Raw genomic sequence first — 26720 nt, 5'->3', positions numbered from 1 at the left:
TGGTGGAAAGAGACGTGTGAGCTATAATGACCAACTATAATTTTGAGCAACGAGCTCTACCACATTCATATCGAGGCAGGTTATCTTGTAATATTATATTATTTATATGTATAAAATTAGGTTAAAATTGCTTTTCTGGCTCTATGTCCAGAAAAGTGCAATTTTCTTTTTCTTTAACTACAATTTCTTTGGCTTCCTATTAAGTCAGTCTTTAATGCAAGTGCTTCTAATTTAAATATATATACATAATTGCCAGTACAGTTAAAAATTTAAGCGTTTTGTGCAGAGTGATTCCATTTTAAGGTTTAAGAAGCTTTTAAACAGATATTAAGACAAAATTTACTATTTATTTAAAAAAATCATATTCTAAATGCAATTTATTGTTACTGTTCATTCCCTGAAATAGATCTTTGTCTGTGTTACAAGCTTATAATCACTGTAGAAACTAATCTGCAGGGTTAACAGAACACATTCACACAGTTTTAAGATGTACCATCAAATGAATAGTCTACATCTGGAGCCTGGTGTATAATGAGCCTAATTATAGTAATAAATCCAGAGCAAAATATTGAGTAGACTATTTTCAAAAGGCTAGGTTACTCAGGATATACCAGACAGGAAAAGGTCATTAGTAAGAGCTCTAATGTGTCTGCTTGCTTTTTTCCTCCCCTCACACACGCTTTTTTTTTTTTTTTTAAACCATTATTTCTTGTTTTGCTTGTTATATGGATTTGGAAGAAGAGTATGTTTTTAATCACATGGTCCACTTTATTGATTTTCACACAGGAATGACAATGCTAGACAAACAGACACAATACAAAGAGAAATACACATTAGCTGAAGAATACATAAGAAAAGAAATTGAATTAAAAGCTGAGGGTGTGTAAGGTAACAAAGAATGGCAAGAGGTGTAGCAACGTGGGCATACTCACAATTTACGCCAGAGTTCATTCATGGCTTGCAAAGTTTAAATCTCAGCTGAGTTAGGTCAATACTCTACGTGTGAGATTTTTTTTTTTTTTTTCTGGCTGACATGAGATTAAGGCAACGCTGAACGCATGCTCTGTTCACACTTTACAAGATACACCATGAAAATACTGTGGTTCGCATGGACATTAAATGACAGAAGTATGCTATTTAACATTGAAATGCATGTCCATCCACTTAAAACACTGTGACTATTTCGTTTAGCTGGAAAATATCTCAGCTACTGACAAGACATGATGGAAACTCAGGATATAGATGATCATATTGTCACCACTACTGACGCATATGTGACATTTTATGTACATTATCAAAATCTTCACGGAAAGTTAAGATTAATTTCTGTGTACATAGTCTGAAGTGTATTAAATGTGTTTTCTGTTTAAAATGTTTGATTTCTTACATTACATGACATTTTCATCATTATTAGCAAAGAAATTTACAAACGTCTCAGTTTCTTGTATACCCATTGCTTCTCTGATAGGACAGTTTTTATCATACTAACATTATAATACTTTTTGGCTTCAATAGCATCTTAATAATCTTTTCCAGTAAAACTCTATATATAATTTTTCTTTCACCCTCCTCTTGCTACGGTCACAATGGCCCGATGATTTCACATCAGCTTCCTGTCAGGATGATCCGTGGCACGTCCAGAGCGTTGGTGTCGGACCTCCAGGTGTTTGCTCTGGACACGGTCGAAATGCTGCAAGAGCTCGCTGTAATCCATGTGAGTGTAAGAGGCACGTTTGGAGACTGCTTGCTGTTTTGAGTCCATATACTTGGACTCGTCCACCGTCCTCATGAGCTCCGGGTTGGGGACACATCGCAAGCGGTGAGAGAGCAGCTGGAAGGCCTGGCTCTGCGGCAGCAGCATCAGCAGGCCATACAGTGCCTTTATCAGGTAAGGGTTGTTCTCCACATCTAGAAGCTGCAAGCGCAGGTAGGTGAAGATGGGGCTTTCTATAAGCTGTACCAGCTTGTCGACCTCCATCAGGAAGTCTACTGTCACCTCCAGATCTCCAAACTTCTGGATGAGATCATAGGCGTGTCTGTAGTTCTGTGTGAGGAAACAGAGTGACACGGTGGCTACAGGGTTGTGGCACCAGGAACGATACAGGCAGCAAAACAGAGCACAGCTCTCCTGAGTGCGCAGGTCTTTCAGCTGGTTGCGTAACTGGAAGAGCTCGGCGGAGGTGAGCAGGATAGTGTTGAGCGTCTGGACCATGGTGGAGGCAAATTTGAGGTCCTCCTCCTTCAGCAAGATGTCAGCCATAGAGTGGAAGATGTTCTCTGCATGAAGCAACAGACACAGCTGCCTGATGATAAAAGCTCCTCTGTTCTCCAGAAGCTTCCTCTCCAGACTGAAGCGTTTCAGCAGGTTAATCATGAACTTGTAAAAATAGGAGTTCATACTGGGAGTGGAGGGGGATGAATCTACTGCTTTGGAGCCTGTGCTGGGCTGCTGTCCTAGCTTAGCACCCTCTGGCACCTTGAGCTCCAGTCTGTTACCAGTACTGTCACAGGAGCCGGCTTGGTCTGTTTGGCCCGCAGGAGATGACGCTATCTCAGCTAACACCTCCAGATCTTTCAGGATCACCTCGTCGGACTCATCAGATAGAGTTTTCAGCAGCATGGGAAACAGGCTGTCTGTGTGGCGGAACATCTTGCGTGGTGTCTTGATGTAGAGGTGATATAGCCATTTGAGCACAGCTATGCGGGTCATCATGCCGGTGGAGGAATCGTGGAGGTGGCGGTCCAACACCTGGACAATACCATCCAGATCCAGAGTTACTTGAGGCCTGTCAGCACTCGCCGGAGTGAAGAAGCTGATATTACTGAAACCAACAGATTCTTGTGATGCGTTCAACATATCGTTGCTGTCTGCCTCCGTCTTGGGCTGGCCCTCTTCCTTGGATGGCGACTCTGTGCTTCCACTTTTCTCCTCCTCCTCCTCCTCGTCATCCTCAGGAGTCACAAGCTTCATCAGACTGTGATTACAGGCACTGGCTGCTTCTTTGGTATTTTTCTTTCTGTCGTCGTAGGAGAGGCAAGGAAGCACTGCAGTCAGGATACCAGAGGAGTAGGGGAGCACCACTCGGCCTGCAAGCTGGATAAACTCTCTCATCCAGGTCATAGCCGTCAGCTGGATCAGGTCATTTGTGAGTTTGGTCTCATCTGCGACCTGGCAGTGGATGACCAGGATGTTAGCCATCTCAGCAAATTTCACGCTGGATGGTGTCTTTTTGATCTCCTTCAGGAACTCTCCCAGCACCACCTCACATGTCCTGCGGATCTCCTTGCTGTTGTCTCCCAGGATCTGGAAGAGCCCGTCCAGGATCTCAGGGAGGTAGTCTAACAGGTTAATGTCCGGCACCGACTCCAGAACATGGATCCAGGAGATGATGAACTGCCGGGCATACTGATTATTGGAGTAGATACGCTCTCTCAGCAGGGGGACAAAAGCCACCAGGTCAAACTTGTTGCTTTCTGTCACTATATCTTTCAACAGTCTGTCCAGGAGTTCAGATCCGCTTTTGACATTGGGGTCTGGGTCTGCTGCAAGTTTGCTGAGCCCATCAAAGAGCAGGTTGAAGTGGGGCAGCACAGCTCCCCTGGCCACCTTGACTATATTATAGAGGGCCTCGCAGGCATAGTAGCGCAAGCGACTGTCTGAGTCATTAAAACACGTGAGCACAGGCTCAATAAGCTCCTTCAAATACAGACCTGAGTCTTTACCGAGAGCTATGGAGCAAGCTGCCAGCCCAATGAGACCTCCTTTGCGGCTGTGGGGGTGCTGAGAAAGCGCAAACTCCGAGGCCAGGATCTGGATAACATGCCTGATTTGAGTGGAGTTGTTCTGAGCCACAAACTCCCGCACCAGCTTCTCTATTTCTAGAGCTGCGACTTTTCTCTTCTCGTAGAGTTTATCATTCAGAGCCCGGACAATGTTTGGCGTCAGAGGTGAAAAGTCCTTCTCCGTGTTCATGTTGGTAGCTGAGGTTGTGCTGAGTCCGGCTTGTGGAAGTCTGCGTTAATACGCGAGAGGTCAGTCTGCATTTATGATTATTTTATTAGAGAAAACAAAACGATTTCACAGGCGAACCAGGAAGCTATGGTAATACAGCGCAGCTGACCGGTTGCATCCGGCGGAAACACGTGATGGTTGCTACATTTATTTGGGTCCCGCTTTGCTTGTGTTGTTAGCACAAATTAGCTTCGTTAGCTACGTAAACCTCTAATGCATCATTTCATTTGATACTTGCTTCTTAAATTTTAACCCCACTTTCTTTAGTTAGAGAGGGTTGTTATAGCCTGTGTCTGCGATGTCGAGCCGCTCTTCTTTTCACTCGCAGCTCTCGTCCATCATGGAGACCATGGCTCGGTCTGCCCTGAGTCAGGTCTGCACTTTGGTGGAGAAAGACTCGTCCGAGCTCCGGTTAGAGTTGTCTCGGCTCCTATTTGCTAATTCGGCTTTAACAGAGAAAGTAAACAGTCTGGAGAGCGAGCTGACGATCGTGAGAAGCGACGCACCTAAGTTGTGTAAAAGTTATCGCGCCGTCGGTGTACAAACCGTCTGTCACAAGGACGGAGATGCTCCCGGTACTTTAGTTTTTGTTTCACAGTAAAACATAGCTAAGACATGTCTTCTGTGTCTACTGGTGTGTACAGTCACCTCTTTTTTAAAACTCTTTTTCTCAGTTTCTGGGTCTCCAACTATAGAGGGGATCTTTGGAAAGGATTGGTGTATGGATCTGTGGAAGGACAGAGACCCATATAGTCTGGAGAGAGTCACAGACTCACCACAGTCCTCTGATAAGGTGAGAGGAAGGTCTGCAGAGCCAGTAAATGACTGATATCTTTAAGGCCCTGAGCAATAAACAACTGTACATAAAGGCGTCCAACAATATACAACTATCAACTATTTTAAGTTGGGACTAATGAAACTTAAAGATTTGTCTGAGTTACAGACATTATTAGTCATGTACAGGGCAAAAAGCAAAGTATTGCAAGAAAATTTACAAAAGTTGTTTGTTTTTACTTCAGAGGACGAGGACCATAGAAGAAAATTTAGCTATAAGCATGGTGAGCCTGACTGATATATCGGTCAGCCCATATTATCAGCCGATATTGGCTTATCACAGATATATTGGTATCGCGTATATGTTGTCTGATATGTGACTTTTTTTTTTTGTTATATAGGCAGCATTTTATGTATATTTGACCCTTTTTTCTTAATTCAAGTTTAATGTATACATACATATGTTTTTTTCTTTCTATGTGGGTTTTTTTTTTGTTGTTGTTGTTTTGTTTTGGGGGTTTTTTTGTGTAGTAATTTATAATTATTAAGTTTCCAGTGAAGTTTACTGTTTCAGTGCACTGATGTCATTTTGGACAATAAAGTTTGTGTTTGAATTGTAAAATATCCTGCCTCCATTACATATCTTTGTCACAAGTCTTTTACATTTGAGGGATCATTGCAAAAAATGTGTGTTTATGTATATATTCTGCATATATAAGATTAACAGCTAGTATATCCATATCATAATTTTCTTACTCCCTAATATCGTATCAGCATTGGCCCCAAAAATTCCAGTATCGGTCAGGCCCTAGTTGATGATGAATTATTGTATATTGCTTTTGGTTTTTTCTCATGTTACTGTAAGTAATGATTTTTAAGTAACTAATTGACAGACCATCTATTTCTATTGTTTATATATGTTTAGGATAAGGGGCAGGCAAAATAAGATTTTCTTCTTCCTGCTCCTTTTCAGTCATGGAATATGTACAAGGAAATTGAGTTGTGTTTTGTTTGTGAAATGCTTTTTTTCTTTTCTGGAGCTGTGCAATAAGATGAGTGGAACAAATAAATAATGAATGACAATGTGAACTTTACAAACTTCAGAATATATAAAAAATACACATGTTCTTAAACCCTGCTTACACACACTGATAAGTAATAATAACTGGAAAAGGGACTGCATAGATGCCCTGATGCACAGCATGTCTAAGCCAACTAATTTACTCTTATTATCAATTAATCTGTCAATTGATGATGGATTATGCATAAAAGTTAATAAATCATACAAATCATTTAGTATGAAAAGGTCTAAAAGTAGTGAAATATGCAGTGACATTCTTAAATTGTGTGTTTGGTCCAATGAACAGTCAAAATACCAAAGATATTTAATTCACAATGATATAATAATCAGCAAATCACTACATTTGAGATGCTGGAACCAGAGAATATTTTCCAATTTTTCCATGATAAATCAATCACCAACTTGTTGCTGTGCTGAACTAGTTTTACATATGGACTTTTTTTTGTTTTGCAGTCTGACCAAATTACAGTCAATGACATCAAAGAGGAAGATTATGAGGAGGATGCTGCCAGCAGCTGCCAGCAGGAAACACTCAGTACAGAAGGTAAGTGAATGAATGAACGCTGGCATTAGGGAGCACGCTCTGCAGATGTTGCAACTTCAGATGCTGTTTGAGTGTTTGTCGTTGTATTTCTGTGCAACAGAACATGAAGAATGCTCAGCTGGGGAACCAGATCGGCTGTCAGTTGGTTACTCAGTTGACGGCAGCACTTGCAGCCTGTCATTTGATCAAGATGATGAGCAGATTGTGTCAGCGGGTGGTCTTGAAGAACCGTCCGTGCAGCTGTTACCCGTCAGTGACACAGAGGAGGCCTTCAGCACTCATATCATTCCGATCGAAGAGGATGATGATGATGACGATGTGCAGTTTGTTCAAGAAAGTCACCAGGAGGCGACTGCGAGTGAAGCCGGGCAAGACGAGCAGCAAACAGTAACAGCAAACTCAGAAAACAGCACCGCTCTGGATAAAGACTCACTCGACAACGTTAATGTGCTTAAAACCAACAGAGGTCCAAACAAAGACAAATTCACTTGTCAAATATGTAGCAGGACATTCTTTCACAAGGGCACTCTGACACGCCACCTCAAATCACACAAGTCAAACTTCTGCAACATTTGTAAGCAACATTTCCCACACAGGACCAAGTTTAGCACACACACGTGCGTGCCTCCGGTCCTCTCTCAGAGAGTCAGTAAGTCATGCGAGCTGTGCGGGAAGACCTTTGCGAACCCGTCGGCTCTGAGGATTCACTACGTCGTCCACACCGGAGAGAAACCCTACAGGTGCAGCTTGTGTGGAAAAGGGTTCACCCAGAAAGGTAATCTGAAATGTCACCTACGCATTCATACGGGCGAGAGACCGTTCCGCTGTGTTAAATGTGGAAAGACCTTTACTCAAAAGGTGAATCTCAACCATCATTTAATGGCACATAGAAATCGTGAGGTCGTAGCATAGCTAGAAGACATTAATAAATGATGGCAGAAGCCTGTCAGTGACTTGTTTCTGGTGCAGTAGCTGTATTTACCTGAATGAATCTTCGTACTACTTCTCACATTAGTTTAAATGTAGTTAATGTCATGTTTGTAATGTCTTGTCATCCTTAGCGGGGTGCTGAAAATTCAGGTGTAGCAAAAATGTCCTGTTTTTGTCAGCTGTGTTTTAGCTGCTGTTTCTGTCTTTAAAATAAAACACGGTCACGAATGTTCACAATGGAGATTTAAAATTTATTGAATAAAATTTTCCTTTTAAAGTATGTTTTTTCTGGTCTAAATTCAACTTCCCTTGAACTTAAAGAAGGCATGCAGGTGTGAGTGAACAGAGGGGGGGAAAATTAACAGCACGGGATTTCTTTAATGGGTTTCAACTCACTCGGGTCAGTGTGGTGTGTTCAAGAGCGTTATGTTACAGGAAAAATAATAACTTAGTACAGATATTTGCTCATGTCTTTGCACTTTGACAAATATGATGAGAATTTCTCAAAGGAAAGTACAGAATAAAAATATTCAATGTGGTTTCATGAACATAAATAATTAACATTTACAAAAAAAAACAAAACAAAGTTTGGCTTTACTGCATATTGACGACACCATTTGTTTTTCAATAATAATGAAGCAGCAATACAAATACATTTATTCAGAACAGTAACACCACCTACACCAGAAAAAAAAACCTCTGGGACTCGTTTAAACATCATGTTACTAATTCACATCAATAGTCATGGCTTCCTCACTCTCCTACCCAGTTCAATGCCGAGAAATGAGGTGTGGCATTATGGGTAATATAAAACAGTGGTGAGGCGACGGCGATGAAGCAAACAGTGAGACTCGTTTTACTTTGTTATGAAGAGGTAGTTTTGAAAGATTATGCTACATGTGTGCAAACAATAGAGCACTTGTCCAAAGAAATTATCTTGTCATTATTCGACACGGACCTTTTGTGACCTGAAATATGATGCTGAGGTATGTAGAACATGTTACACCAACCATGGTGAAATGTAACGGGTGAAATATGAGTGAAGAAGCTTTTTTTTTGTCATAGTTACTATAAGCTCCTCACATCAAATGTAAGAATTGTGTCATCAGACCCATGATAGTTTCCTTATCGATCATAACGTGAAACCGACTTTAAAGGCTTGTTATAGGAAATCGCAAAATTTGGCAGTGAACACCTAACCAATCAAATAAATCAATCCGGCTCAGTCAGTTGGCTGCTGCAGCATTTTCCTACAGTACAACTAAAAACAAACCAACTAAGATCTTACAGCAGCACTGAAGTTATTTTATTTATTTTTTTTAAGTCTACATTTTTCTTCTATATTTGAGCTTCATGTAGAGATGCTGGCACCAGTTGAGCTGCTCTGAGTAATACTGAGAGTAGCACTTAAGTAGAAAACATCATACTTCTGCTTTTGACTTGGTACCAATATCCAGGCTCTTCATGGGGTTTCACCAGGCAACTGGAAACACTGGTGGTGATTTAAACCGTACTTGTATGCATAACATTTCCCACAATCAACACAGCTGTAAGGCTTTTCACCGGTGTGTGTTCGAAGATGTATATTCAAAGAGCTTTTCTGGGAAAAACTTTTGCCGCAGTCCGGACAGCTGTACGGCTTCTCCCCCGAGTGCACGCGCTGGTGCAGCTTCAGGTACGTTTTCTGAGCAAAGCGTTTCCCGCACACTGTGCAGCTAAACGGCTTCTCGCCGGAGTGTCGTCTGATGTGGACTTTTAAACTGCTCAAATAGTTGAATATTTTCCCACAGAATAAGCACTCAAAGTGTTTCGTTGACTTCACGGGTTTGGGCTCACTGGTGAGTTCTTTGGTTGCGTTCATGTGGATGTTGTTCGTATAGTCAAAGTATTCGCCGGTAGCTGCGGGAGGATTCGTGTTGTCAACGAGAGTGCTCATCGTCGCATCCTCTATTAGCTTGTCCATAATCGTCGGCTGTGTGCGTTGTTGTGTTTGACCGTCAGCCGGCATGGAGAAGCTGTTTAGATCCCCCGGGTGTAGCTGCAGCTCATTGACAGATCTATGAAGCATGTTCTCCGCCTCAAAAAGCCCAACTCCTGTCACATGAGAATATACAGTTAAATCACAAAAACTAATCAGGATCCTAATGTTTGTTTTTTTTTTACTTTTTATCCAAACTTACCTTTTCTGTTATCTGTGAGCCTCATCTGCTGCCCGATGGGATGATCATCATATATCTCCTCTTTGACAAAGATGAGATCAGGTTCTCTCTCCATCAAGTCTAATGCCTACCAAACAAGACATGACACAACAATCGTTCAGTCATCTCAGCTCACTAAAGAAACAGATTATTCTATGATTGCAAGAGCAACCACAAAAGGTTTCACTGCCGAACTGAAATTACATAAGAGACGTGCAGAATCAACCCTCTGCATTCGATACAGATGCATGCCTAGCGCACTAGAGGTTAAATCGCTTTGGACAAAAGCATTTGCAGTATGTAATGTTATCATTGTATGTGTTTTTTTTCTTGGCATTTCAAATACACTAACTTGCAACTGTGCTCATAAAAATAACCCTCAAATTTAAGTTATAACTCTGATTATTAACAGTACATTAAGCAATATCTAATGTTAATACTATAAGTGCAGGTAGTATCATCAGTGGGGGTTTTTTTCAGTTACTGTGAAGATGTTGGCAGATGATTCGCTGACCTGGGCTCCCATGCTTGTCATTGCAGGCTCTGGCTCTTTCCTTTGAGAGGGGACTTTGTCCTCTCTCCACAGGTCCATGCACCAGTCCTTTCCAAAAACTCCATCAATGGCCGGAGCAGGCTGCTGCTGTTCTGGAGGGAGAAGCAGATATGAAACTGTGACCTCCTCTAGATGGTTATTACAGGGAAATATTCACCAAGATCAAATCAAACTCCAGATTATCATTCGTGTTTACTTTTCTGCAGTGGTGGAGGAAGTATTCAGATCCTTTACTTAAGTAAAAATACCAATACAGCAATGTAAGAATACTCCATTACAAGTAAAAGTCCTGCATGAAAAATCATACGTAGGTACATAAGTATTAGCAGCAAAATGTACTTAAAGTATTGCAGTAAAAGTACTTGTTTGATTCCTCTGACTGATATGTTATTAAATTAGATTATTAATACTGAAACATCAGTGTGTAACCAGCATGTTACTGTTGTAGCTGCTGGAGGTGGAGCTGGTTTGAACTATTTGATATACAGTTAGCTAGTTTAATCCAGTGATTCCCAAATGAGGGGTCGGGCCCCTTCAAAGGGTCACCAGATAAATTTCAAGGGTCGTGAGATGATTAATGGCAGAGGAAAGAAGAAAAAGAAAAAATATTGGATCATTTGAACATTTATTGAAATGAAACCATGTGAGAAGTTTAGAGGGAAAAATCACTATTTGGTGAAGCTGTTAACATCTGATAGACATCTGAAATGTGACCCCAACTACAAACTGCTTTCTGTAAGACGTCAAAAGCCAAAAAGGTTGTAAATCACGGGTTTTATCTTAAACAATGTGATGTATTTTAAAAGTTATATTATCCATTGTCTCAAAGTGGAGCAGAAAGTACAATATTTCCTTCTGAAATGTAGTGGAGTGGAAGTATAAAGTAGCATAAAATGGAAATACTCAAGTTCAAGTATCTAAAACTACTTTAGTACAGTACTTGAATAAATGTACCTAGTTATTTTCCACCACTGATTTTCTGAATGTCAACAATGCAGATAAGCATCTGCGGAAATAGCCGTAGAGGTGGTTATAGTCTGCACTAAAGCCAAAGCTCGCCAGCTGTAAACAAATAGTTTCTGGGAATAACCCCTCCACTGTGGGAGCCTATAAAGACTATCTGTCCGGATATCTGCCCGTCCTGACCTGCAGGGTGCCGGCGGCCGATACTGTTGGCGTGTGCAGGATAGGTCTGTGCCTCCCTCGCAGCTCTCAGCTGGACCTCCAGTGAGTAGCACCTCTTCTTCAGGGCCTCATTCTCGGTCTTGTGCAGAGATATCTCGGTGTGAAGGACGGAGGAGCATTCGTCTGCAAGGTTTCCTATTTCCACTAAAGCCGCCTTCGTTAGCTTTTCCAGTATAGCGGCTAACTGCGTCCGGAAACTTCGGTTTGTCGTGTCGCACATCATCTTGAAAGGAAGGCTGAGTATTTCGAAATTTTGATAAAATAACCCGGGTACCGACCATGGATATATTAACGCTGCTGCTCCCGAATCAAATATGTAGTTCAGCTGTGCCGAAAGGGATTGTGGGATCGTGAGGAAAGCAACGTTTACGAGGAGCTCCTGAACGCAGCACAACATAAAAAACAAAACGATGTTTTATTACCTCCTCAGCGGGAATTATTCAGACATTTATACAAATTATTACTATTTTACAGATACCTTAAACGCGTTACCTATTTAGCGATGCATAGATTTAAGGAGCTGGATTTTGTTTTATACCTTTACTGGAAGTGTAAGTGTACAATTGTGTCGGACTTAACGCTTGAATTCATGACTAACAGTGTTAATATCAATCTAATCAAAATGTGCAAGTCATTTATTAGTGTATTACAAGTATGAAGAGAGTAGGGTGGCTGACATCGTTTAAAATCTGAGTGTTCACTGCCATCCAGTGGTCACTTTGAAACTGCAACACGATTATATTAAACAATTTTAAAGGACAAGTTCACACTTTTTCAAGTCTTTCTCAAAACAATAGTCAGGTGCCCAAATAAACATTGAAATAGGTTTTTCTTGTCTTAATCATTCCTCCTGTTCATACTGAACATTTATCTGAAGCTAATATGAAACTTCTGAGTCAAATCAAGTAGATATCTTTCAACGTTACTCTTTTTAGTGCCAAAGTCCCTCTTTTTGTTATTATTCTTCCACTACAGCTCAACAGAGAAACACTGCCCGAAGAACCACAAAGATGGAAATTGATGCTAAAAAGACTGTAAATGTAGTAGATATCCACTTGATATGACTAACTCAGACTGCTGAAGCCTTGTATAAGCTTCACATAAACTTTTAAATGCATTTTTGCACAAAATGACTGTGTGGACACACTGTGGATTTTGGCCGCCATTACTTACATTGAAAGCACATTTGAAGGGGATCTTTTAATAGCTAGTATGAACAGGAGGAATGATTACAGTGGGGAAAACGTCTTTCAGTGTTTATATGGGCACCTGACAGACTTGAAAAATTCTGAACCTATCCTTTGAGACTTATTCATATCGATACATATCGATAGTAATTGTATTATTGATTCTCTTTCAAATGTAATAGCAGTTTAATAGTGTCCCATAATCTATGCCAGAAATTGTCATAGCAGTGTCAAGGCGGATTTTATACAATTGATTCCTCTGGTGAATACTTTAAAATAAAATGATCAAACTGAAACATTTGAACAATGATGATATAAATGAATGAAATTATCAAACTTAATATTTTATAGTGGTACGGCTAGTGTCTACAACTCGACATTCCTCAGCAGGAGTAATACAGATTATTGTACATACTATTATTATTAGCGCTGTGTGGTGACAAGACTACCCTGCTAGTGATATGTATACAAGACAACAATACGAAAAGGGTATGATACTAACTCTTCTGGTGAATACTTTGATAATTGAATGAAATAAATGTAAATGAATACATTTAAAGTTGCTTTAAACCATGTAATGTCACAACATTGTCCGGATAATCTGAGGTGTATGGGACCAAATCTTTTGGTTTTGCAAGTAACAAGTCTGAAGTGTTGACTCACAAGACCCAAGTCAAGACAGGGCAGTCTAAAATCAGGTCGTAAGTGCTTAACTTTGAGTTCAAAGCTTTGCACCATCTAAATCCCACAACTTTACCTGACATTTATTATTAATAAGTGAATGTTCTCCTCTGAGTCACAGTGCTCCCAGTGAGGCTTCTTCTATTGACTCCTGAGCAGCTCCACTGACTCAGTGCTTTGCTCAGTGGCATATTTACTGTAATTGTGGAGGAGAAAGTGTTATAAAATGAGATGTGAAAGGTACGTAGCAGAGAACACATGTACTGACACGTTTTTATCACAACAGAACAGATGAAAGACAATATCTTCCACTCAAATCTGGGGCACGGGTAGCTTTATTATGCACAAAATATTTCAATCACGCAGCTGAAGAAGTTACATGTGACTGGCTACAGTGTTTTTAAGTGGTTCCATTTATGAACGTCCCACTAAATGTCGACGCACCAGATTCACTACCATACACATGCAAATTAGGATCAAGATGAACCGTGAGATGTTTTTTCAGATTACAGTTCTTTGTGAAACCCTTGCCACATTTGATACAGACAAAAGGTTTTTCCCCGGTGTGTGTACGTTGATGCATATCAAGAGTGCATTTCTGAATGAAGCCCTTTCCACAAATAGGACAGCGATACGGCTTCTCCCCGGTGTGCGTGCGCTGGTGTGTGTATAAGTGCCCTTTTTGTGCGTATCTCTTTCCACACAGCGTGCACCTGAACGGTTTCTCTCCCGTGTGACTTCTCTGGTGTATTTCGAGCTGGCTAAAGCACCTGAAGCTCTTGCCGCACTGCAGGCAGCCGAACCTCTTGGCAGCTGAGCTCCTCAGGTTGTGAATCTTCATATTCCTGAGCACGCTTATGCTTTGGGAGGCAACATTTGGAGGCAAGCTTTTCCCAGCCTCTACGTTTGTGTGCACGGTCGTAAGCTGTGGATTCCACTGCGTGTCTCTCCTTCCTGGTCCGGTGAGAGACGACTGGGTGCTCAGGGTCACGAAGCTGTCAGTAAACATGGGCTGCTGATGTTCGGAAACGGGTTTGAGACGCTGGATCACTTCTGGACTCTTCTGAGGGTCTGTGAGCACTTCCCTTCCTGTTGACAGCGTAAGAGCATGTTAAAAATTGGAACTTTCGTGATGAAGGCCACAAGCTGGACTCGCGTTTGTCTACTGCTGGATTTCTGACTGTTACAGAACAATATTTCTAAAACACATTTTATGAGGAGCGTGAAGGTTCAATCTTAACATTGGAGCAGTTGTTTAACAAAATAATCAGCTTGTGATCCATTTTATGATACAAGAATATTTGTAAAGTCAGATTCACACTCAGTACATACATTTTACAAATTGCTGCACAACCAAACTCACTGTTTTCACTTGTCCTATCTTGTTCAGAGTCTCTATTTTCCTCCTCTGATGGCTCCTCCTTTATCACTATCAGTTCAGGCTGCTCTTTCAGTGGATTTGTCAACTAATGAGGAAACAATATGGGAATTAAAGAACACAGTACAATATAATGGCATAATACTGTATGATGATTATAGTGCAGAACATACCTCAGCTGCAGAATGCTCTTCGCCTTGATGCAAACTGCTTGTCTCAGTGGAAGAACTTATGTTTTCCCATGGGCTCTCACTAGGATGCAGAAAACTGAGAATAAATAAAGCAGGCAGGGTGCAGCTGGCAGCAAAGGTTTTGATGGAGATATATATGCTGACAGCACAAACAGCAACACAGACATAATATGTACCTACAGGCTACACACAGGAGTCAACAAGCCTACCTTTTTATGGCAGGTCTTGTCCTGTCAGGTTCCAATATTCCGTTTTGTGAATCGTCCCTCAGCACTGAGCATGTTGCTGTTGCTGCTACTGCGTCCTGTCTGCTCCCCTGTGCGATATAAAGCAATTTCTCCATCAGCTGCAGTTTCTCTGTGAGGGAGGCGATTTCGTTCCGCCCTCTAGTTATCTCTATTTTCAGCATCTTCGACTCGATCTCGACTAGTTTGCTTATTTCCATTACAGCTGTTTTGGATAAGGCGTCCATGATGGAGACGAGCTGTGTCTGGAAAGAAAAGACTGTCGACATGTTTTTTTTTGTTTGTTTGTTTCAGATTTCTGTAGACTCCTAACACAGCAGATGACGAGTTCTTGCAGTCAGAAAGTCTCAATGTTTCACTGTAAAAAAAAAAAATTTAGTCACAATGTAATAATAATGCAGGACAGGAGCTGTGTGTGCATGCTCGCAGGATGCAGCGAGGGGTTAGAGAGGAAACACTGTTTCCATCTACCGGGTGGGAGGAAATCTTACAACTTTACTTCAAACTACAAGTTAAAGATGTCATATTGACAGAACTTCTTCTACTGACTTCACTATCAATCACTGTTGTGTAAAATCTCAACAAATCTTCTTTAGTGTTTTGTTAATACCCTTTTTAAACTCGCTAAGCTGACTTTTCGTTGCAGCTACTTAGTCGGAGACTCCATCGACCAGAATGCAATGCGATCTAAACACAGAATGTGATTGGCTACTGAAAACTCGTTTCAGGAAGTATCGCATCGAATTTACATTTGCCGACTGAAAATCCTCCTCATGACAACCTACTCTTGAGAGTCTCATTCAGTGGGTAAACACACCTTTTTTCCCGCAAAATTGTAGTGTTAGAGATTAAATGTCAGGTTTGTTTGAGATGTCAAGAAATGAGCATCGTTTCTCCCTCATATATCTGATAGTAGATAATAGTATACCGCGTAGAAGCTGGGGTTTGAAGTTTTAATCTCCAATTATCTCTTTGCGCTGTCCCAGTTTACAGTAGTGTTAAATTAACTTAAGTCAACATAGTTTTAAAGTGGGGCTCTAATGCAATTCAGAGCAACCAGTGCAGAATATTTGCAAACATCATGATGACTTGCAAAACGGTGTGGTAATTGACTTCCTTATGCGTTGCTCAAAAATCCTTTCTATCACTCTCCTCTACTCAGTCACACTTGCATTCAGACAGCGTTATCATGGCTGGCAGAAGAGTCGTGGTCTTCCCCTCCTCAGCAGAGCTTGGTCCAGCGCTGGCCCATCTAGTGACATCACGGGCTGAGAAAGCCATCAGCTCTCACGGCAGGTTCACCCTGGGACTCTCTGGAGGAAGCCTGGTGTCCATGCTCAGCAAAGAGCTGCTGGCCATGTCCAGCTTGGACTGCAGCAAGTGGGTGGTTGGCTTCTGTGATGAGCGAGTGGTTTCCTTTGATGATCCTGAGAGCACCTATGGGTTGTACAAGGTATCCGTTTGTTTGCATGTGTCGTGGTTACACTTATTTAGTTACATTGGGATAAAATATAACCTGTTGCTCCTTTTCCAGAGTCATTTGTTTTCCAAGGTCAACATCCCTGACAGTGGGATCTTAGCCATCGACCCCTCACTGCCAGTGAACGAGTGTGCTGAGGATTATTCCAGCAAACTGAAGAAGGTGCAACATCTATTAGATATATCTCTATTTTTCTGTGATCAGTTCTGGTTGTAAAATCACACGTGCATGGGATGTGTGGGATTTTAACATGTTACAGAATATTTGCAGTATTGTTTTTGCTACTTTCAAACACACAGACCTTCCCAGATGATGACTTCCCCGTGTTTGACTTGTTACTGCTGGGTATGGGTCCCGATGGACACACCTGTTCCCTCTTCCCAGACCACCCTCTGCTAGAGGTGAGGGCCATACTAAAGTAAATTTGTCTGTTCTACGATACATTTCTGCCTGTATACCTATTGAATATTTACGAAAAAGGATGAGTGTAGAAAGATGCTTCACCATACAAATCTTGGTGGATTTGCTTAAATGATTTAACTGATTAAATCAACAATGGTGGTCATAGCTTAGAAACATCACATTTTTCATATTTCAGAGAAAGTAAACATGTTTTCCCTCATTATGACCTTGACAGCAGGCAATCTTGGACCATCAGTCCGGCATCTTGATGTTGGACAATGCTATTCTTTTTTTAGGAATGTATATAAATTTACCACCGGTCATTAAATTTCAGGGTTCTGGGCAGTTTCGCACATGTGTCTGTAAATGTTACCTCTCAATTATAGAAATATGGATTTGCTTCTGCTGTAGGCATATGAAGCACATTATTTTATGATTCTGGCAGGCCTACTAATTAAGGTCTGGAAGCATGTCAAGGTTTGTACTTCGATGTGGTTCCTGACTTGCTTGTTTGAAAAAACAATGTGTTTTCTTGCCCGTACTTTTCAAGACACTCCCTCGACTATGTATGGATCATTGGTAGGTTTTGATTTACTTGGACTTTGTGGTTTTTACTGTCATCCCTCATTACATATCTGTGAGGCAATGTGCTTCATGTCGCATCTGATAATTGACAGTTACAGTAGAGTCTTGTGTTGCGGTTCTCAATCACATTTTTTGGCGCCTATATACATTACACATGATAGATGATCTGGTTTGGTTGTACCCCATATTCAGGAAACCAAGAAGATTGTGGCCCCCATCAGCGATTCCCCCAAACCACCACCACAGCGTGTAACTATGACTTTTCCAGTGGTGAACTCTGCACGATGTGTGGCTTTTGTGTCAACTGGAGGGAGCAAAGCACCAGTTTTGAAGGTAACATTTACAAGTTTTTTTAAAAATTCCATAACCTATTCCACGGCACAGTAGATCCACTTAGACTAGAGTAGGGCAAAGAGAAAAAACAGAATAATGCAATTAATTTTTTTTTAAAATGCACAGTATCGCTGAAACATAGATAGGCTCTGCAGGTTAAATTGCAGGGTTTCAACAGTTTGCACAGTCTATGGTTGAACAGTTACAGTTTGTGGATGAACTGAGAGCACAAAAAAATACATCAAGACTAAAAATAAACAAATAAAGTGGAAAAAAAATGAACACAAGTACAATTTTATGCTTATATTCCAATACAGATGACTAAAAACAACAAAATAATCAAGGGATCAGTAGTTTCATGATGAGTTATGTAGCATTACTGTTGCATTGTTACACAGTGACTGTTTTCTTGCAGGAGGTGCTGGAGGGTAGAGAGGGTCCGGCGTTCCCAGCAGCTCGCGTTGTCCCGACTAATGGCGAGCTGTTCTGGCTTGTCGATGACCCCGCAGCTGCCTCCTTAACTATCCAGGTGGAGAGGTTGGGTGCAGGGGCCAAACTGTAGAGCTTTCCAGTTACTGGATAAAGACAGGAGGTCAACTGTGAAAACGTGGATGGAGAGACTGGAAAATAACACACACATTCCTACTTTTAACTGAGAGCGTTATTAGTTTATGTCGGTGAGTGAGACAAGCTGTCTAATAAACAAACATTTAGGAGGATTTTCCAGTGCTAGATGTAGCACTTATTAGAGGTTGGTGTGTGTGTTTAGGTACAACTGTATCCAAAGAAGGTTTAATAAAAGATTGTGATGTAATTTAGATGTTCATAAAACAGAAAAGTAAGGTTTTTTTGTATCTAGTCCATTAACTTGGAAAAAGTAAACTAGCAGCTCTGTGGTTGAGCTGCTTTCACACCTTTGACACTGTAAATCAGCCTTCATTTGGAAACAGGTTGCTGCTCATCAACCATCTGTAACACTTATTTTCATCAGCAGTTTAAAAAATAAAATGTTAATTGGCCTTTTTGTCTGATGCGTTTACTGTGCGGTCATGCAAAATCCATCCCCTTTAAAATCGCCCCACCCCTTTAAATCGCGGTGTTGTCACATCAAGAGCTGTAGGCTCAGATTTAGCTCTTTCTGTGATGACCGTGCATATTAAAGACACAACTTTTCTATAGCCTCAGGAGCTATAATCCATCCGGAGTTGTTGTTTCTTCAACATTTCCTAATTTACCGTTGCAATGCACGGTCTCGCCGGGCTCGTCTGCCTCCCCGCCACCCTGGTCCTCTTTCTGCTATCCTGCTGGAGACCAGCCCGGGGATATTTTGCGGAGGAGCGCTGGAGCCCCGAGTCTCCGCTGCTCGCTCCCCGGGTCTTCGTCACCCTCATCTGCAGAAACTCCCAGCACTCTTTACCGTATTTCCTCGGTACTATTGAGCGCCTCAACTATCCAAAGGAACGCATGGCACTGTGGTAAGTAACTAAGTGGAGTTAGGAGCTTAAATAAATAAAAGCTTAACACGGTCAAAAAGTTTTTAAGTGTCCTTCCAAAGATTTCACCCTGTAACTATTTTCATAAAACTACATTTCTGGTCGGGCAGTTGAGATTTGCTGCAGAGTTTAAAAAAAAAAGGGGGGGGGGGGTGGACCCGGAGGCAAGATAAATGGTAACTATGTAGCCATAAAAAAGTCTAACAAAAATTAACAAGCAGGAAACTACCTAAGAGCTGCTGCTGCATAAATAGCAAATTCATGTATCCATTTAATGTTGGACAGAGGTGAGAACATCTGGTCAGAGAAGCATGCATTGATCTGTATACGTGGAGGGGAGGGGACGGTACTACTTTGGCCACGAGGGGAGCTACATGATTTAACAAACAAATCCTAACAAAGTGGGTTATTATGTCTACACAGTCCATTAAGACACAATATGCCTGTCACTACTTCCAGTTATCTTTGCCTCCAGTCAGCGTTATCTCCTGTATACCAGTCAGCCACAGTTAAGTAGATTGACTCTTTACTCTCAGGAAACCTCATCCGTGAAAATATATGATGGCATCACTAAACGTGGAACTTGAACTTTAACAGAGCAACCTTGAATATTCACCCTACATGATTAAAATGATCATGGAAACTAACACCTAGTTGTATTATACAGTTTTATGGCTCCCTGCAGGCCATACTCCAGACTTAATGCACCCTATTTGTTATTCTTGACAAACTTGACTTTCTAAGTCAATTACCTTGTGGTTAGTGGAATTTATGTTATAGACCTTTTAAACATCTATCTAACATGCTCAGGCACAAACTGTGGGAATTGAAAGGAAGGTGTTTCCCATATAATAACTAAACAACATGCTCCAACAGCCCGCCTGTGCTCATGCCCTCAGAGCTCTGAGCGGCTTGCATGGTTGCCTTAAAGGGCTCAGAGAGGTATGCTCTTCACCCATCAACGTAATGGATGAGTTTCATTTTATTGAGCGGCGTTACAAAAGTAAAACTGTTTGAATGCTCCTGTTTTTGTTTGGTTTTCATAAGACACTTTTGTAAATATGTCTACGGTAAGGACAGCTTTGTTTAGATATGTTCTGCAAGCACATACAGCTACATCTGGGATAATGCAAACTGTCGCATGATGCTGTAAACACTACATGCTGTATGCTTTATGATGAAGTTTTTACAGCTTCTTGTAATCACACCAAAGCCTCAGAACCATTAAACCAGATATAAGTGAAACCCCTTTTTTTTTAAATGTGCGCACATAGTTCAAAACTATGCTTTTAACTAATATTATTAGAGCTGAACATCAGGCAGATGAATCAGTGCAGTTCAATGTTTGAGGATTTGAGAGGATGGACAGCTGGGGAAGAGGGAAGAAATGGTTTAGCAAGGAGCTGCAGTGTTCTCACACATCCATGTGAGATCTGTTAAGAGATTCCGGCCTGGCTGTCGTCCATTTGAGGAAGAAAAAAAAAAAAGAAAAACAAACTTGTCTGATTTTAGCGCAGATGGTCTTTTTGCAGAAAAGTCTGCTGACCTTCAACACAACACGGATAAAGAGAGGAAGGCCGCAGTTGTTGTGTTGAAGAATTCCTAACTTTCTTGATAGGGAGTTTCAGGCAGGTGGGATGACTCTAAGAATAATATTTGGCTTAATTTCATTCCTCTGCATAATTACACCAAACATCCAAGCTGTTAAACTTTTTTGTTTGCCTCAGACTTGGCTTCAGCCGGGTCAAATGATTTCCTCTTGTTCTGAGTCATTGCAGATAAAAAGTTTCACTTCTGTTATGTTGTTCATCAAAACATGATGTGTTATCGACTGGATGAATCATGTTTTTGTTCTGTGATGTTGGTATCATTAACACCTGTGTCAGTTCCCACAGCTGCAGACAATGAGCTTACAGAAGAGTGAACATTGTGCTACTGTTATATGAGTAGCGGTATCGCTTTTCTCTTTCGTTGCTTGAATCCAGTCTACATTCAACCATTGTTACTGTTTTCCATTTAACAGCCTGAGTTTTTTCATAATGTTCAACCCGTCTGATGTTATAAAAGTACAGTTTTTTGTGATCATTGACATTCGTTGTGTTTTAACAGGGTAGCGACCGATCATAACGAGGACAACACCACAGATATTCTGCGTGACTGGCTTGTCAAGGTGCAGAACTTGTACCATTACGTGGAGTGGAGGCCGAAAGAGAAACCCAGGTCAGGTTTCTACTGTGATTGGCAAAATTTGGCGTTGCTGAAAAGGCTCACAGAGCAAATAAACAGACTGGAAAAATATCTCTTGCAGACGCTATGAGGATGAAGATGGTCCGAAGCAATGGACAGATCTCCGTTATGAGCACGTGATGAAGCTTCGGCAAGTAGCGCTGGAGTCAGCTCGTGAGATGTGGGCGGACTACTTTATGGTAGGTTAACATAAAGACTCTTTACAAGCACATATGAAAGAATAATAACACTGAGAACTTTTCCATCTTAAGCACTGAGCCAGTGCTCCAACCCAGAGATTTTCTGACCAATAAAAACCCAAGTTTTATTGGTCAGTAATAGCAGCAGAAGCATAAATACAGGGTCACATCCAAAGCACAATGACAATTGCAGTTTAGGCACCAAGAAGGGTGTTGAAAATTGACCCAGTTATAGTTTTCTGTCTTTTATGGTTAAAGTTTATCTCATCTGACACAAAGATTGCCTCGACATGAACCTTATTTTAAATGCAGCTCTGTTCACATTTCTATTTGTATTCCCCAGCCCAGCCCACATTGTCTAGCTTCAGTGGTATATAATTTTGAAGCACAGTACATCCAAAATCGCAATCATTTTGCACTACAGATCTTTGGAAATGCTCTTAGCCTTTTCCATTGCAAACAGACTTTGGTCACTGTTATGCAAATGAATAGTCTGTGTGTTTATTTTTTAACGATCTCAGTTTCCCCATTTAACTTTCATGACCTGTTCAGCATTTTCTCTGAAGATGTCTGAATCACACACACTTCTCTCTTCCTCTTCTTTGTGTAGTTGGTGGACTGCGATAACCTCCTCACCAATCCAGATGTGCTGTGGAAGCTCATGAAAGAGAATAAAACCATTATAGCTCCGATGCTTGAATCCCGTGCAGCCTATTCGAACTTCTGGTGTGGAATGACCTCCGAGGTACTGTTTTGAGGATTTTCAAAGGTGTTCGTGCTCGAGTGTTTTCGAAGAGCTTTGTTCCTCTCTGAACTCAAGTGTTAATCAACTCGTCTTCTTCAGGGTTACTATAAGCGCACCCCTGCCTACTTGCCCATGAGGAAGCATATGCGGAAGGGCTGTTTTGCAGTTCCCATGGTCCACTCCACTTTCCTGATAGATCTCAGAAAAGAGGCGTCCAGGCAGCTGGCCTTTCACCCACCACATCCAAAATACACCTGGGCTTTCGATGACATCATTGTGTTTGCCTTCTCTGCTCGGATGGCAGGTATAAGAAGGGACACATTTGGCATTAACCGTTTTAACCTAAGTTGTGTAACTTAAGAGTGAGAAAACATTTCCATCCTCTGCTCTCTACAGATGTTCAAATGTTTGTATGTAACAAAGAGACCTATGGTTACTTCCCTGTGCCATTGCGATCCCACAATACTTTGCAAGATGAAGCTGACAGCTTCTTGCACTCCGTGCTGGAGGTTAACGGTGAGTAGCTTACATTCATAATGAGGGCTCTCTTTTTGCATTCATCTCCTTTTTTCCCACTGGCTTGACATCATTATTCTACTTTCTGCTGCTTCAACTCATGATAACTTTCAGCATGGGTTTCTTTATATAAATTTTATACCATTTCTGCATCCATCTTCCCTCTCATCGTGTAGTGCGAAATCCCCCAGTGATGCCTTCCAAATACATACGTGTTCCTAGCAAACAACCTGACAAACTGGGCTTTGATGAGGTGAGTAAGGAGTGATGTGAAGATGGCATCTGCAAAAATGGCTCTCTTTCCACTTCTGTGCTCAATATTTCCTCATGCTGTCAGAAATATGCAATTACACTGACTGTCTCCACTGTTGCTCCACATACAGGTGTTCATGATAAACTTGCAGAGGCGGACTGACCGCCGAGAACGTATGCTGAGGGCATTGTACGAGCAGGAGATGACTTGTAAGGTCATTGCAGCTGTCGATGGAAAGTAAGTTCACTTAAGTTCAGCTTAAGTTCACTTAAATAAGCACTTAAGTTCAGTTTAATGAATACTTAAGATTTCTTCTTCTCTACCTATGTCAGAGCGATGAATATCAGTGAAATTCATACTATGGGCATCCATATGCTCCCTGGATACAGTGACCCTTATCACGGCCGCCCGCTTACAAAGGGAGAGCTGGGATGCTTCCTTTCCCACTATAACATCTGGAAAGAGGTGAACCCCAGAAGCCAACAGCTGGTTTCCAGCAGATAATGAAATTGAACCAAACATTTGTGAACCAGACAGACGGCTGACTCATTTGCACATGTGTGTTTGTCCTAAGATTGTAGAGCGAGGCTTGAAAACATCTCTGGTGATTGAAGATGACCTGCGCTTTGAGGTCTTCTTCAAAAGGCGATTGATGAACTTGATGAATGAAGTGGAGGAAGAAGGACTGGACTGGGATCTCATGTAAGTTTGCGTCTTTTAATTTTACTTTGATTCTCATAAGTATTAAATTACTTCTCACCTCTCCTTCTTCTTTCTTTCTCCAGTTATATTGGTCGGAAGAGAATGCAAGTGGACCACCCAGAGAAAGCTGTTCCCAATATACATAACTTAGTGGAAGCTGACTATTCGTATTGGACTCTAGGCTATATGATATCATTACAAGGTGCAGAGAAGCTTATGAAAGCAGAACCATTAAAGAGGATTTTGCCGGTGGATGAATTTCTTCCTATCATGTACAATAAACATCCTGTGTAAGTGTTTGTACTGTAATATAAATACATTAATAACACATGCTTCTGCTATGATGTTTTGCCTGTTTTATTATTTTCTTACATTACTGTCTCTTCCACAGGTCTGACTACATGGAGCAGTTTGAGACCAGGGACCTGAAGGCATTTTCAGCAGAGCCTCTTCTAGTGTATCCAACCCACTACACTGGCGATTCAGGTTACATCAGCGACACAGAAACCTCCACAGTGTGGGACAATGACAAGGTCCGCACAGACTGGGACAGAGCGCGCTCAGGAAAAACTCGGGAGCAAGCTGAGATCAGCACTGAGGCGCAGAACTCAGATGTGCTCCAGTCTCCTTTGGACAGCACAGCACGGGACGAGCTATGAAAGGAACTGAATGAAGACCTTGAAGGTGCTTAGAGCAAATCATATTAGTTTTTCAATTATGTTTCATCTATGATACCCTTGATTTTTGCATCACAGCGGGGATGTGACAAGTTAAAAAAGGGATCAGGTGTGTTTTCTGTCGAGTCCGTTTTTAGTTTTTACGTTATAAAGGCACTAGACTTGCCATATGGAATGGCATTTGCAGTACCCAACTTGTGTCTGTCATACAGAAATGAACCTATAAGCAAAGAGCTCAATTGGACTGTCACATTTCAGTCTTCGGACAGTTAGCTACATTGTCATAATTTGACATAACACTGTGAAATTTTATTCATAAAATTCTACAAATGAATTAGGCTACAATTATATGTGACTGAAATCAAGATTTTTAGACTGACATTCATGTCTTCAATCAGCCAGCAGTTAGTCTAAGTTCAATGGTCTCTGTTGTGAAAACTGCAAGAGGAGAAACATCTGCATGTCCTTTGATTTGATCTTTAGTATTTTCTCTTACTAAATTTCAACATGTTTGTCATTTGAATAATCATCAGTTAATACTTTAGATGCTTACAGCTGAGCTTTACAAAACACACAAGCAACAGTTTCTGTTAACCCCTAATCGCTGATTCATGGTGCTACTGTAGTGTAGAAACCATTGAAATCTGTTATTTCTGTGTCCCTTGGTGCCACTTCAGGATTGTTTCCAGACCAATATTGCCAACCAGCTGTTGACAGGGTTATAGGCGAGGCAAACCATTGTACACGCCTTAGACTTGGTGGTTTGGGAGGAACATGGTTACAAATGCCCTTCAAGGTCCCGCAAAAAGGCCTCACCCAGGCACATCCAAACACACATCCGTCAGTCTCTCCACCTCTTAATCACACTTCCACTGTTAAATCTGAATTTGAGCATTTTGGGTGAGCAAGACTTGATAAAAGGCCCCTGCGAGGGATAAGATGTAAAGTTTGGATCATCTTGCTTTTCACAGCTTTTTTTATTCTGTCGTGGTTTTGACTCACATGGCTACACCAAATCTCCCAAGAAGTTGATTTCTGCTGGTTAACTTAAGTTCACCCACAGATCGTGCACAACAATGTTTGTGGTCCATTGTGCCAACAACAAATAATAAAATGTTTTATTTTTAAAAAAAAAAAAATTGAATTTGTGAATACTGTGATTGGATGTGCACTGTCATGCTAGTGTAAGCAGTTGTTCACTGTTAATGTAGGTTGTCTCTATTTAACTTATGACAGGGGAATGCTGTTGCCAATTATAATATAATGTGAACACAGGCAGGCATGAGAAACAGTTAACATAACAGTAATAGTAACATAACTTTATTCTTTAGAGCAAAAGTTCACTTCATGACAGAACATTTTGATGTATTATTGTAGCATCCTTTGTGGGATTATTGAGACTTCATTTCCACCTCATGTGCACTGGGACCTGCACATGGATCTGCTCAAGGATGGTGCACTATCCATTGCATTAACTTTACACTGAGAAACACACTGATTGGGTACATTAGCCACTGCCAAGCATGTAGCACTGAGCTTGTTCTCACTTGTTTTATCTAGGTTATCCTCAAGGTGTCACCATTTTACTGGCAGGCTTCTTCAACTTAATTACTGTTCAGTACTCCTGGATGGAGGACATTTTGAGATAGGTTTGATTTCAGACAACCACCCAAAAACACATAATACTCAGACGCACCTCGAGGGGTCCAGGCCTCATTTAGCATAATAGAAAGGATGCCTAGCATCCTTTCTATTATTATGCTCAGTGAGGCCAAATGAGTGAGGTTAAACTTTAATTTTACACTTCAGTAACTCCTTTTTAAGTCACCTCTAAGTACTCACTACAAAAATGAAATACGTGTGACAAAGTTGATTTCTTTGAGTATGAATTGATTTGCTTATTTAGGAAAGAGTTTGATTTTATCATATATATTCTGATGGTCATGTACCTGTAATCTCTGAAAATACAAGCTGTCCAAACTCTTTGCACTTCAACATTTTCTACAACAATCAACTGCGGTCAGACGGGTTTTTTTGGGGATTTTTTACAAAGACCACTCAATCTAAACACAGTGGCACCATCTCACTATGTATAGCATGGCAGTGTGGGTGGGGCCTACAGTGACAAGTGACAGCAAGACACACTTCC

General features: G+C 41.1%; 5 protein-coding genes across 7 annotated transcripts; 3 read left to right on the top strand and 2 right to left on the bottom strand.

The window, feature by feature from the left end:
- Positions 1-743: 743 nt before the first annotated feature.
- On the bottom strand, positions 744-4129 carry vac14 (vac14 homolog (S. cerevisiae)). Its single transcript, XM_067615464.1, has one exon. The coding sequence runs from the start codon at positions 3971-3973 to the stop codon at positions 1601-1603; it is 2373 nt and encodes a 790-aa protein (XP_067471565.1). The 5' UTR covers positions 3974-4129; the 3' UTR covers positions 744-1600.
- A 30-nt stretch (positions 4130-4159) lies between these two features.
- LOC137200818 (zinc finger protein 90 homolog) lies at positions 4160-7610 on the top strand. The gene is made up of 4 exons (XM_067615466.1): positions 4160-4587; positions 4687-4805; positions 6321-6411; positions 6512-7610. Exons 1-4 carry the CDS (start codon positions 4311-4313, stop codon positions 7321-7323), a joined length of 1299 nt encoding a protein of 432 aa, XP_067471567.1. The 5' UTR covers positions 4160-4310; the 3' UTR covers positions 7324-7610.
- Positions 7572-15553, bottom strand: LOC137168315 (zinc finger protein 271). Its single transcript, XM_067570858.1, has 8 exons — positions 14924-15553; positions 14697-14775; positions 14509-14611; positions 13549-14234; positions 11239-11680; positions 10054-10184; positions 9522-9627; positions 7572-9435 (listed from the first exon to the last, which is right to left on the bottom strand). Exons 1-8 carry the CDS (start codon positions 15226-15228, stop codon positions 8804-8806), a joined length of 2484 nt encoding a protein of 827 aa, XP_067426959.1. The 5' UTR covers positions 15229-15553; the 3' UTR covers positions 7572-8803.
- pgls (6-phosphogluconolactonase) lies at positions 11208-18778 on the top strand. 3 transcript variants are annotated; one of them, XM_067615471.1, is made up of 6 exons: positions 11208-11319; positions 16122-16412; positions 16494-16601; positions 16739-16840; positions 17619-17759; positions 18175-18778. In XM_067615471.1, the coding sequence occupies exons 2-6, from the start codon at positions 16149-16151 to the stop codon at positions 18319-18321; spliced, it is 762 nt and encodes a 253-aa protein (XP_067471572.1). In that variant the 5' UTR covers positions 11208-11319; positions 16122-16148; the 3' UTR covers positions 18322-18778. The 3 variants fall into 3 exon arrangements, with proteins under 3 accessions (XP_067471572.1, XP_067471570.1, XP_067471571.1); XM_067615469.1 differs by lacking the exon at positions 11208-11319 and adding an exon at positions 15690-15766; XM_067615470.1 differs by lacking the exon at positions 11208-11319 and adding an exon at positions 15691-15762.
- A 71-nt stretch (positions 18779-18849) lies between these two features.
- colgalt1a (collagen beta(1-O)galactosyltransferase 1a) lies at positions 18850-26554 on the top strand. The gene is made up of 12 exons (XM_067615465.1): positions 18850-19234; positions 21362-21472; positions 21561-21678; positions 22289-22423; positions 22523-22727; positions 22820-22939; positions 23116-23192; positions 23323-23429; positions 23525-23657; positions 23767-23894; positions 23978-24184; positions 24286-26554. The coding sequence occupies exons 1-12, from the start codon at positions 19002-19004 to the stop codon at positions 24551-24553; spliced, it is 1842 nt and encodes a 613-aa protein (XP_067471566.1). The 5' UTR covers positions 18850-19001; the 3' UTR covers positions 24554-26554.
- The last annotated feature ends 166 nt before the right edge of the window (positions 26555-26720 follow it).

This window comes from Thunnus thynnus, chromosome 17, assembly GCF_963924715.1.
Source record: "Thunnus thynnus chromosome 17, fThuThy2.1, whole genome shotgun sequence".
In the NCBI taxonomy this organism is placed as follows: Eukaryota; Metazoa; Chordata; class Actinopteri; order Scombriformes; family Scombridae; genus Thunnus; species Thunnus thynnus.
This window is presented reverse-complemented; position numbering and strand designations above follow the sequence as displayed.

What these genes read in the sequence shown, in the direction of transcription:
- vac14 (XM_067615464.1), bottom strand. Translation starts at nt 3,973, where the DNA reads ATGAACACGGAGAAGGACTTTTCACCTCTGACGCCAAACATTGTCCGG.
- LOC137168315 (XM_067570858.1), bottom strand. Translation starts at nt 15,228, where the DNA reads ATGTCGACAGTCTTTTCTTTCCAGACACAGCTCGTCTCCATCATGGAC. An exon ending in CGGCCGCCGGCACCCTGCAG is followed by an intron (nt 10,185 to 11,238) that starts GTCAGGACGGGC and finishes TTCTCCCTCCAG; the next exon opens with AACAGCAGCAGCCTGCTCCG. An exon ending in GCTCACAGATAACAGAAAAG is followed by an intron (nt 9,436 to 9,521) that starts GTAAGTTTGGAT and finishes CTCATGTGACAG; the next exon opens with GAGTTGGGCTTTTTGAGGCG.
- pgls (XM_067615471.1), top strand. Translation starts at nt 16,149, where the DNA reads ATGGCTGGCAGAAGAGTCGTGGTCTTCCCCTCCTCAGCAGAGCTTGGT. An exon ending in GCACCTATGGGTTGTACAAG is followed by an intron (nt 16,413 to 16,493) that starts GTATCCGTTTGT and finishes CTCCTTTTCCAG; the next exon opens with AGTCATTTGTTTTCCAAGGT. An exon ending in ATTCCAGCAAACTGAAGAAG is followed by an intron (nt 16,602 to 16,738) that starts GTGCAACATCTA and finishes TCAAACACACAG; the next exon opens with ACCTTCCCAGATGATGACTT.
- colgalt1a (XM_067615465.1), top strand. Translation starts at nt 19,002, where the DNA reads ATGCACGGTCTCGCCGGGCTCGTCTGCCTCCCCGCCACCCTGGTCCTC. An exon ending in AGGCCGAAAGAGAAACCCAG is followed by an intron (nt 21,473 to 21,560) that starts GTCAGGTTTCTA and finishes TATCTCTTGCAG; the next exon opens with ACGCTATGAGGATGAAGATG. An exon ending in TGTGGGCGGACTACTTTATG is followed by an intron (nt 21,679 to 22,288) that starts GTAGGTTAACAT and finishes TTCTTTGTGTAG; the next exon opens with TTGGTGGACTGCGATAACCT.
- LOC137200818 (XM_067615466.1), top strand. Translation starts at nt 4,311, where the DNA reads ATGTCGAGCCGCTCTTCTTTTCACTCGCAGCTCTCGTCCATCATGGAG. An exon ending in CAAGGACGGAGATGCTCCCG is followed by an intron (nt 4,588 to 4,686) that starts GTACTTTAGTTT and finishes TCTTTTTCTCAG; the next exon opens with TTTCTGGGTCTCCAACTATA. An exon ending in GGAAACACTCAGTACAGAAG is followed by an intron (nt 6,412 to 6,511) that starts GTAAGTGAATGA and finishes TCTGTGCAACAG; the next exon opens with AACATGAAGAATGCTCAGCT.